This window comes from Lagopus muta, chromosome 4, assembly GCF_023343835.1.
Source record: "Lagopus muta isolate bLagMut1 chromosome 4, bLagMut1 primary, whole genome shotgun sequence".
Lineage (NCBI taxonomy): Eukaryota > Metazoa > Chordata > Aves > Galliformes > Phasianidae > Lagopus > Lagopus muta.
In genome coordinates this window covers 38,724,054-38,736,472 of record NC_064436.1, presented here as the reverse complement: position 1 = coordinate 38,736,472, position 12,419 = coordinate 38,724,054, and the positions used below count along the sequence as shown (strand labels likewise).

The 12,419-nt window shown below is 38.7% G+C and overlaps 1 protein-coding gene across 9 annotated transcripts in view; it reads right to left on the bottom strand.

Moving 5' to 3' along the window:
• Positions 1-12,419, bottom strand: part of PDLIM5 (PDZ and LIM domain 5) — a 117,151-nt gene that overhangs the window by 23,802 nt on the left and 80,930 nt on the right. For all 9 annotated transcript variants that reach the window (XM_048942402.1, XM_048942399.1, XM_048942404.1 and 6 more), the window contains one exon: positions 4,389-4,564. In XM_048942402.1, the coding sequence (XP_048798359.1) occupies positions 4,389-4,564 (176 nt within the window). The remainder of the gene's footprint in view (positions 1-4,388; positions 4,565-12,419) is intronic.

Here is a 12,419-nt window from a genome sequence, read left to right as displayed (position 1 = left end):
ACACTGTATTGTGTTACTTTCATACTGGGTAACTAACATTGTGATTTGCTGGAATTTGAAAACTAAGAATAGTAGAACAATTATGCCTAACTGAACATCTTTTCCAGATGCTCTCGAAACAAACAAACAGCAACAAAAAAAGAACACCTTTAATCCATAATACCATCCCACAGAAAACTTTCTACAGCCAACAATACAGATCTCATTTTAACCTTATAAAATTACGCCACTCATTTCAGCAAGTTGGGAACCAATCACGAGATCTAGACTGGCTCTTGCCATTCTCAGTGTTCACTACCACTCATAGCACTCCAAGTTGTTTCACAGAAAAATATGAAATCTTGCTCTTTAAGGAGGTCACTAGAGATTTTAAGGAGGAGAGCTTGAGAAGGGCACACTGATGCACAGACATCTGAAACAATTTTCATGCTACTGCCCAGGAGAATAAACCAAATGCTCCCCTGGGGAGGGCAGAAGCTTGCCATCAGGGAACATATGGTGCTCCCATGTTTAGCACAAGTGTTCACAGATACCCTGCAAGCAGCATTCTACAGCATCAAGGATAACTGAGCTCTATAGATGCTATCACTGCAAGATCACTTGGATCAAGGTTGACACCTGCACTGAGAAAACCTATGCCTGGGGTATCTCCAAGTTCACTATGTGAGCCACACATTGTAGACAGTTTTTGCACTTTCAAACCTCTCAGCATAATCATAAAACAAAAACAAAAAAAAAAAAAACAAAAAAAAAAACAAATCTAAGCCAAAACCAAACACAAGAAGCCACACAACTTTTCTTAATATTGAGGATATTCTCTGATAGCTTATCCAAGAAAGGGAGATGCCAGCTAAAGGCATAAGGATGCCTTCTGACTAAATGACTAATATGTATAGTTGGACACCTTAATAAATAAAATCACTGGTAATATTTATGCCATAAAACAGCAGACTACATCTTTCCCAGACACAAAAAAAAAATCCTGTAACATGTCTGCTTAACTATGGAAACAACTTAGTGCTATGTACAATATTCATTAGAAGAGTGAGTATGACTAGCACTACAAAACTGTACTCCAAAGGAGTTTCTATTATTAATAGCATACTGATACACATTTGCATAAGACTATGCCTTCATTCCTATTTCCCACGCTAGACTACAACTATGAAATCAATTAGACTCAAAGGGAAATGTTTCTATTTGTTTAAAATTTTGTCAGATCCACAACCTGCCAGGCCAAATTTTGCTTGGCCTGTGAAGCACTGGCATTTTTACTTGAAAAGAAATGCCAAGCTCACAGACTGCAAACAAACAGCAGAATTAGTGACTGAAATCCAAATACGCCCTGAAACAGTTATAGTCTTTCTTCCACATTTGACTAATTTTACCAAAATACTCAGCTAATTAAAAGGTTTTACTTGTCAGACTGCTGGTTTCAGCCTTACTAAGCAAGCTTAGGCACAATGAAACCATGGGAATTTTTGTTTTTGTGAAATACATGCCTGAGAAAGACTGCCATCAGTCTCTGCTGTAACACTGCTGTAACCACGTTTAGGTCTCTTTTAACTGCTAGTTTTGCATTACTGAGTGACTGGGGCAGCATGTGACAGAAAAAGCCAAGGGTGACCTCATGACAGGTCTATGGGCCCAGCTTGCAGTGAAACTTTTAGAACCTCCGGACAAGCTTCAGATTCCTAGGCAGCTGTCACAATCTCAGTGAAATCAAGAAATGTTGCTTTTTTCTTTTCTTTTCTTCTTTTTCTTCTTTTTCAACTTAAGAAGCTTGCCAAGTGAGTGGCTAAGTGCATCACTTCTTCACACATGGGCAGATGAAGGTATCTCCAGACAATGAAGTCAAATAATTTAAGAAGGGAGAAAAAATAGAAGGAAGAAAAAAGGGCATTTTGACATTTCCAAAATGTCCATTTTACATTTACGTTTCAGAAGGAAGCTCCATGAATAGGAAAGAGTACAGACTGGCTGTTCACTTTAGGAAGCATTAGGTTTTCAATCTCTCTCTCTACTGCACATTTTATTTCTTGCTCCCTCGGTATTTCTGAAGCAGGTAATGACTTCGCTTTTTTGGCAGTGAACTTGAGGCAAGATATTCTCAGGTTTTCTAGCACAAAGCATAAAGCAAGACAACAAAGTTCTCATATTCTCAGAATAACCTTTTCTATCACTGCACATCATCCTCAACAGGGATGCAAGGAATGGGCCGTATTTCTCTACCTTTGTTTGTCCAAAAAGGTATTTGTTACCCAACATCTTGCATGGTCAGCCTCTTCCCTTGTGCCTGCTGCTGTGGGGAACAGCACTGATCATAACTGGCTCAAATCTTGGGTTCAAGTGACCTGGTTGCATCTCCCAGGGTGGCAGGTTCATACCTTCATTTTGGACTGCCAGATCTTAGTGTAGATGCCTTGAAAGCTGTTTTATATAAGCTTTGAACTTTTTAAAATAAAATTCTGATTCAATATGTATACATGTAAAACCTGCAAATGCCTGAAAGTGATGAAAAAAGCAAGAGTCAGATACAAGTTCTAGTAACTAACTGTGGACTTTGCAATTCTGTCACAACTTCTACATTAAAAAAATATTTAAAATATGTTGAAATTTCAAACAAAGTTGTTTGGATTATTTTTGAGCTTTTCTAGTGTATATCAACCAAATCTGCATGCCTAGCTTTTACCCTCACTGATCTACTTGAAACTCCTAAGGCGAAAGAAGAGATTTTTAAATCATCCAGAGCAGAGGCCCAGATTTCCACAGATGTACAGAATAAAGTGAAATTTAATTCATCCTTACTTATCTTTCTCCATCATGCAGCAGTCATCAGCACCTCAAAAAGTTATTTCAAACAATACTTGCATTAATGGTAAAGCACAATAGTAGGAATTGCTGTGAAATACCTAACAGTATACTGAAAATGGGTGTGGTACTGTTGAAACTCAAAGTTGACCATTGTGGTGGTTGGTTGTTAGTTTGTTTGCTTTTTGTGCAAATGAAAGAAATTATTCCCTTTGTGGGACAGAGAAAGGAGTTACACCAAACATGTAACAGTCACTTCTAAAAATGAGGGATTATCATATACCCACAATGCTTGCCTGAAGTACATGCGACCAAAAGTAACTTTAAAAAGATTTTCCTAACTCAAAGTCAGAAAACAAAATTTGACGTAATTCTTTACCTTGCCTTTAAGATATTTGACAGGGTAGTATAGAAATGACAGCATATTGCCATCTCGAGGCTCCATAGCAGTATTGCATGTTCAAAATGTCTATTTGTCACCAGGTTCACAGTAATTTTAAGCTATATGTGCCAAAGGCTCCATTATACACCATACGTTTTATCGTTATTTTTATGCTATGACCTCTGTAGATCCCTTTCTGGGCTGGGTATACTTTAAAGAAGGAAAATCTTTAAGAGTAAAACTTAAGGAAAAAAGAAAAAAGAAAAAAGGAATTTTAGCATTACATCCCTTTTCAGGAGAATTGATAGTATTCATCTCATTATTACCAGAAAATCTGCAGTCTAAATTTAATTAGTAATACAGATTTCCCGGTTCCTTTGAAATTAATACTGAAGTTTAGTTCAGCATCCAAGACAGATTCAATTTAAGAAACAAGTTACATTAAGAGATTACCTAAAATCACTGCATATAATATTATGAAAAAATATATACAGAATTACACATATTGTATTTCTTGAAATGCATACAGTAATAAGAAAGGAGCTTCCATAAGGAAAAAAGCATGTTTTCCAAACATTTCAGTGTTGGTACAAAGCAATAAAAAAATCACAAAACTTCACTCAAATGCAACAGCCGTGCTAGTGATCATTATAAGAACCCAGCTGTAAATAAACCCTTATGTCATAAATTGGATAACATTGGCATCCTCCATGAATAAAGTCTGCAAATGCCAAATACATAGCCACTTTCATGTTTTAGTCTTTTTTTCCTTTTTTATTTTTCATTTTTTTAACACTGACTTCAGAGGAGATCACTCGGGAACACGTATTTCTGTTGATATACTCCTTGAAATCACAAAGAATATGTTCTGTTGAATTTACAGTCATATGAGGAATACCAAGTTAAAATTGTATTTGTACATATGTGATTGTTATACACAATTTTGACAGAAGGTCAGAGACATTAGATTTTGCCTGTTTGTGAAACCAATTACATCTAAAAGGCTACTTTCATAAGGATACTCATTTACCAGAGCTTCTGTGCTGTTATTCCCTTTGCTAAACAAAATTGCTTCTACTCAAAACACACGAGCAGCCCTTTGAAGGCTGCTGCTCTTACACCTCTGATCATGCATATCTTACTGAGCTCTCTGAGGGTCTTTAACCAAACAAGAAAATACCGCACTGCAAGTTACCTGCTTGGCTTGGAGGCTGCCAGCCTGAGTACTTGGCACTGCTTGGGGGTCCTGTTGGCTTGGGTGCTGAAGGAGATGTGGCATTGTTGGTGGGGGTAGGTTTAGCATCTGGGCTTTCGTGGCTGGCAGACACATTCCTCACTGAAGTGGCAGGTGGGGTAGGCTCCACGGAATCACTGCTCAGAAATGAGGGAGAAAGAAATAGGATGTATGGTCAAGTAGTGCCTTGACCATACAGCATGCAAGCACTCAGACACATTATGAGGCCAAAACATAAATTACCAACCTTGATTTTTGTCTCCATATTTACAGGGTTAACAAGTTCCACAATGAAAAGAGTATATCTGAATGTTCAGTTTAGTGAGTAATAGCTATTGCAATTAAAGTCTTTTGCTAATAGAGATAGCTGTCGCTGATGCTCCAGTTGATTTCCTACATGCAATGCTTACAAGTCCAGTGAAGCACGAAGTGCATTCTGTTACATTCAAATGCTAAAAGATATTCAGACATCTGAGGCATTTACAGAGTACTTTAGACTTCTCAGAAGCTTAGTATACAAGTCTTTTTAACATCAGATTCTGAGGAAGTAGAGGTACTGAATAAAAATGCCTTTGCAGACTGAAAGAAAAAGGATAGGAAGACCTTTATCTGCCATTAAGCAGCAGCTCAATGCTGCTGACAAAGTAGTTTAGGAGACAGGCTTCCAGAAAAAACTATCTGTAACTTCATTGTCACAAAAGGGTCATTCTAAGTTGTTGAGATCATTTGACACATAACTCATCAAACCAATGGTCCACTCGCTGGATAAGGAGCTGGCTGGATGGTTGCACTCAGAGAGCCGTGGCCAGTGGCTCAATGTCCAATTCCACAGGAATTGGTGGTGGGACTGGGGCTTTTTAATGTCTTTGTAGGCAACATGGACAGTGGGATCAAGCGCAACCTCAGCAAATTTGCAGATGACACCAAGCTGACTGGTGCAGTTGATGTGCTACAGGGAAGGGATGCCACCCAGAGGGACCTGGACAGGCTCGAGAGGTGGGCCAATGACCAGCTCGTAAAGTTCAACAAAGTCAAGTGCACCTGGGTTGGGACAATCTCAAGCACCGAAACAGTTTGGGTGGAGAATGGGTTGAAAGCAGAGCTGTTGAGAAATATTTGAGGTGTTGGTTCATGAAAGATTCAACATATGTTGGCAACGTGCTCTTGCAGCACAGAAGGCCAACTCTATCCTGGACTGAATCAAGAGAAGTGTGATCAGCAGGGTCAGGGATGTGATTCTTCCCCTCTGTTTTCATGAGACTTCACCTGGAGTACCGCATCCAGTTCTGGAGCCCCTAGCACAAAAAGGATATCGAACTGCTGGAGTGGGTACAGAGAAGGGCAATGAAGATGATCAGAGGGCTGGAGAACCTCCCCTACAAGGACAGCCTGAGAGAGATGGGGCTCTTTAGCCTAGTGAAAAGAAAATTCCAGGGGGATCTTATAGCAGCTTACCAGTATCTGAAAGTCTACAAGAAAGCTGGGGAGGGACTTTTTATAAGGACGTGCAGTGACAGGACAAGGAGAAATGGTTTTAAACTGGAAAAGGGTAGATTTAGACTACGTATTAGGAAGAAATTCTGTGCTGTGACATCAGGGTGTGAGACACTGGAACAGATTGCCCAGTGAAATTGTGGATGCCCATTCCCTGGAAGCATGGATGAGGCTTTGAGCAACCTGGTCTAATGGGAGGCATCCCTGTCTATAGCAGAAAGGTTGGAACTACATGATCTTAAAGGTCCCTTCCAAAACAAATCACTCAATGATTCAATATACCTGCTTCAGGCTGGAACCCCATTACAACTTCAAGATTACTTCAAAGCAACGTTGGTCTTTTTCTATTGAAGCATAAATAAGACAAGCTTGTTTCTCCATCCAAAAGACTCATCACTACTTGTCAAATCACTTTTTGAGTCCAGCTTCTATTTTATTGCCTTTGTCCAAAAACGTAAATAAGAGAATCCTGCTGAATGCAGCTGCTTTTACACAGAAGAGGCTACTTAATGAGTAAGACTCTCTCATAAGGTCAGTAATCTCCATTCACTGGATTTCATATCCATATAAGGCTGTTCAAAAACAAACATCAGCTTTCCAAACACAGTCACCAAAGGCTGGAATTTCACCTTTATGCAACACATTTCCTGAAGGACATCACATAGAAAACAGCTGAGGTGCGCAGCTGGCAAAGTGCTGCCTTTGAGGCCTCTCATGTACAACCATTTTGGAGGAAAGAAAGGGAGATGTCAAGATGGAAATTCTGCTTCATGCCTGTGTTTGTCAAATAGCAGTATTACAAGTGTAAGTGAGGGAATAGACACTGACTCATGCCTACAAGGCTAGGTGAAATGCCAACTTCTACCTTCACCATCACTAGCTCCATGGTTGAATTCTCAAGGTTGTGGATGACATGGCATGTGACTTCCTAAACCAACAGATAGCTGGAGACATTTAGGTTTTCATTTAGAAAACAAAAAGACTGCAAAAGGCAATTCTGAAGACCCTAAACTGAAAGACAATGATAAACCCAGGTATTTGACCACTTGAGATAGACTGTATGCTAGTAGACAAGCTTCCCAAGTGAAAAACTTGAAGCCATGACATTGGCAGAGGGCATCAGGCTAGCCTCAAAATTTCTGACAGATCTTGAATACCCTTTGCACTTTGTGCCTCTATTATTCAAGTAAGAGTTGAATAAATCCAAGCCTGCATTGCAGCCAGTTAATTTAACAGGCAAGTTGCTAATTACTACAGCTTGGCACATCTCTCCTGTGTATCAGTGCCTACCAGCAGTGGTGGGCTGCAGTAAACAGTGTGTACACTGGTCTACCTAAATTTTAGCTTCTCATTTAACACAATTGCCTGGGAGATGCATGCAGTATTTTCCTTAGAGAGAAAGATACATCCATATATTTGTCCCATTTTTAAAGAACCCCAGAGATATTCCACCTTTTACAAGCTAAACTTACTCAAATTCATGCTTCAGAAGTAATTCCTAAACAATTTACTATCTCCTTTTCTGTCAGAAAGCATTCAAACTTAAACTATTTTTATCAAACATTATTAATATTATTAATACATAGTTATGTATCTGAAAGAAATTAATTGGTTACGGAAAAGAACTGCAGTTCATTTTTCATTAGAAAATTGAAGAAGGAATTATGAACCTTGTGTATTTACCAAATTCCACATAAGTAGCTTTCTCAGACTTTCCAAACAACGCTGAAAATGTTCAGGTTATTCTGATGTCAAAACACTTCTACTGTCATTAATGTCAAGCCTAGCTTCTACCTCTAGTTTTAATCTTTTACCTTTGTTTTATAATTCAAATGATTCATTCTCCACCTAATTAATACTTATAGCAAGAAAAAAGTCCACATTGAAAGTTAACATATGTTATCACTGGAAACATTCTTCTAGACTTAGGGTAGAAGAACACTTGGTCTCTCCAAAATACAAATGACACATGTTCCTAGATGTAGCCAGAAGAGTCATATTCATTATAAGAAAGATGGCACAAGGTACTGAGAGCTTACTAGATGCAATAGAGAGGTGATGAGTGTGCAGCATGTGTGGAAGGAAGCAGGTCCAGGTCACATATGAAACGAGGATCAGTTTCTCAGAGATAGCTCCTAGATATCTGCAGCCATGCTTCCTTTTGAAAATCAGGTGCTAAGAACACTTCAGAAGTATTCTAGAAAATTAGCACTGGAAAATCCTCCTGAACATATTCAGGCATTTTGACGCCCTCCCTTCAAAAAGCAAAGAGAAGAAAAATAGATGGTATGGGGTTATAGATGCCTAAACCTCCATTCACCCTTAAAAGGAAACTCTTGTACAGAGCTGTGTATCAGAAATACATGCTTTAAAGAAAATAACTATGTCTCATGCTGTTGTTAGCCAAAGGAAGAGCTGTGCTCCTACCAGAAAATTAAGTACAGGCCATCATATAAGTTCTAGCGCTGCTGAAATGGTAACAAGAGACAAATCTCAGACTTTCCTGAACAGACTTTTTCTAATGCAAGTTCAGGATAGTAAGGTATCCATCTGTAAACATCATCAACCAAGTCTCAGCATGTACTGGTAACTCAGTCTGGTACATCAGTTTTTTCCAAATAGTTCTCTGGGTTACAAATGATATTTTCACTCCCACTTGTTGCCCAGAAAGCTGTGCGAATTGGAACGAATCCCATGGGGTCTGAAGCAGCTCGCTGACAAGAAAGGTCACATAACATCTAAGAGTCTGTAAGAGCTTTCTTCATATGGCCAGGAATTCTGTGAGGTTATTTTCCCCTATGAACAATAAATCTTTTAAGACAAAAACAAGACAAAGAAAAAAAAAAAAAAAAGAAAAGAAAGAAAAAGAAAAATGTGAGCAAATCATTCTTCTTGGTTCTTGGCACAACCAAGCGGAATGTGATAGCTTTGATTCTGCTTTAAAGAGTCTATAACAAATATATATATATAAACAAACTAGTAAGAGAGTAAGAGTTCCTTTGTGTTAAACATTACTGCCTGCCAGTTACCTGCTCATCCCAAGCAGACATAGGAGTATATAGTGCAGGAATTTATATAACTCCTAAAATGTATGCACAATGCTTGATACAGCTCTGAAGAAATGAGAAACTTTTAGTATGAGATCTTTGATGCATTTATACTGAATAAACTTTGAAATGTAGCAATCAGGAAAGAATGAGTTCTCGTCTCTGGGGCCAAGTATACTGTTGCAGAAATGCCTCTCCAAAGAGTTACATACAGCAGGATATCAGCACAGCTGGGATAAAACTTGATCCTAAAATCTCAGTTTCTTGCTGTTAGTTACACTGTTTAAGTCGTATATAACTCATGACATATCTTGTCTGGTATCCACATACACATTACCTGAAGATACATGCACAATATCAGATATCAGGAAAAGCCAGGCATGGGAATTATAAAACCCCACAAATGAGGGAAGGCACTTGTCTTATGCTCTTGCAAAAACACAAGAAATACTAAGTGTTAAATGTATTCCAAAATACATTTGTACTGCAAAGCCCAGAGTCACATTCAACTTCTAAAAATGGCATTTACATTTTGTTTTAGCCTAGCAGTGTCCCAGTAATTTACAAGAAGGAAAAAAGGTGCAAAATAAAATAAAAGAGTAGAGAAAGCCATGTGGGCAGAAGTTTTTCCATATCAAGTTACAGTAAGGACATACATTACCCTTACGTAAGCAGTGGTCTGCACAAAAAGAATTCAGAACTTCTTTCAGAATAAATATTCTCCCACAGGTTCAGACTGTCCTCTTGTCAAGTAATTGTGCACTACATTGGGTCAGGTACCTAAAGCAAAAGTCACATCTACATCTATACTTGCTAATGTTTCCCAGAACTTCAGGGACTTTTTTATCATGTGGTTTAATTTTAGGGAAAAACTTTTAAAATTCTTGGAGAGTCAAGATATTAAAGACATTGGTTCCTTTGGTTTATATATGCAGTTTTGGTGTGAGGAGTTGGGGATTAAAAAAGAATTATCACCAAAACCTATAAAACTTAAGGATCCATCGCCAACAGGATGACCAGTTCGTAAAAGACTGCATGGATACATTATACTACAACAAAACACGACACATTCTGAGGGATCTGGCAGAGGAACAAAATGTGGAGATGTTTAACATTACTTCAAGCCAGTTAACAGATACTGCATTAGTCAGAAAAATGCCAAATTTTCCGGAAGCTATGCAGTACAGTAATGCTCCAGACAGCAAACTTTTCAGAATAGAGATGAAGTGAAAGAGATTCAATAGAAATAATTCCAGAGCAACTCTCCTGCAGAACAAGACCTAAGTGCTGTTTTTGTTGTATTTACAACCATCTTGTGTTCTTCCCTAAAGACAATGCAAACATAAGCTATCTCAATAAAATAGATTCATTACCCTTTTGTGAAAAGTATTTAACATACACCTAGAAATGAAAACTTGAAGTTGTTGAAGCTTATTTACCTTGGCTGTCTCAGTTGTGCCAGTTGTTTTTTGAACAAGTCAGTGTATCATATGATGCCATACCCTCATCTCTTTACAGACATAAGATTTTAGCTCTACTCACACACCAGCTATTGTATTGTGTCATTAAGTGAGCTGTTGTTTAAAATAACTTTTCAGCACTGTATTTGTGCAGATATTACATGTCATTAGACTGATAGTAATGCAAAGACATTTTAATATCCAGTTTATCATAGAATCATAGAATCACTCAGGTTGGAAAAGACCTTAAAGACCATCAAGTCCAACCATGACCTAACCATACTACCCCAACTAGCAACCCTCTACTAATAATGTCCCTGAGCACCACATCCAAACAGTTTTTAAACACATCCAGGGATGGTGACTCAACCACCCTGGGAGCCTATTCCAGTGCTTAACAATCCTTTCTGTAAAGAAGTGTTTCCTGATATCCAACCTAAACTTACCCTTTCTTCTTCTGAGGTAACTGTAAGCATAATTTGCCTTTTGCCTCTGCTTTTACTACATGTTTCTCAGCCTATACAATGAGACTGTGTTCCTTCCCTAGTTATGATGCGGCATCACAGAGCCTTATTTCCATGGCTCCATCTAGTGGCAATCTCTTCTTCCTTAAGTGGCACTGACAGCCCGAGACAACAACGAAATTAGACACTGTTACCCCAGTATGTTGTGTGCAAGCTTTATATCAACACCAGTTATTTATGCATTTACATCTCCGAAAGTGCGCTTCCCAAATCAGGAGAGTTTCTACTTGACTCGTGAGCAAAAAGTGGATAAACAAAGACAGCTTCACAGTCTGCAACTGAAATGCTTACATTCTTGTAACAAGCTAACTTCACGTGCAGCTTATACCACAAACACAGAACATCAGTGAATAAACAAGACTCAGAATTTTCACCACCATTATTTGCTCAACTGAAGTATAAGCAAATACACAACATAGATAAAGTCTTGCTGGCAGCATGCCTTGGATTTCATCTGTGTTGCACAGGCATCAGAATTGCTAAGGAGAATTTTTCTTTTGGAGCACACAAAAAAGAAAATTTTGATGCAGCTTAACATTATCTTCGTGTCTAATAACACTATTTTCCTCCCAAAAGTCAGGGCTACTTTAGCCTTTTTCTGTGACTCAAGTCACCATGGAAGCTATGAAGGAGGCAAATGACTAATACATAACACTTTTTTAATATCAAGTGGTGTTCAGCTCTATCTTTAATTGGGCCTTATCTCCTGAATTTATTACTCCTGTGAAAATGCAAGTAAGTACATGAAAATGCATAGATTATGTCTCCCTTAGCACAGCTTAATACATACTACCCTTTAAAATATCTGCCAAAGATTTTCCCCTCTGAGGCTAAAGCTGATTACAAAGCATCAGCTTTTCACAGGAGCTGGTGTTAACATAGCTGTGGTCAGGAAACAAGAACAAAATGTCCTGTGCACTGAACAGAATCAGAGTTGGAACAAAGAGCCTGGACAGCAAATAATTTTTAAAGGACTTATTTGCTGCACACGTCAGTTATTTGATTTCTTACATTAAAAACGAGCTTTGAAAAATAGCAGCATCCCAGGAACGCTCTCAGCCTAACATACAGCTGCCCAAGAAATCATTGCAAATAATTCATCTGGGTAGAGCTTTCAAGCCAGAATGCCATTTCTTCTCCAGTCAGCTACTTAGTAATAGTGCCAACCAACACAACACAAACAGTACTGTGCCTCTCAGAAGTGCACCAGATGCCCACCTAGACTTAGTATGGTGGATTTACACGAATAGCACTGGCAGGACCAGGGTGCAGATTAGTTCTGCAAACAGGTGAAACCAACAGGGTTTGGGGCTGGGTATATTATGCCAAAGTCCACAACAGGCAGACTGCTGAAAACATGCAGACAACAGAAACGGGCTTTGAAGTGGAAGCCAGTTCTTTGCAAGTCCTCAGTGTCAACGCCATGCAACACCAGGACAATACCTCTTGCTGTTTGGCAACTCCAGA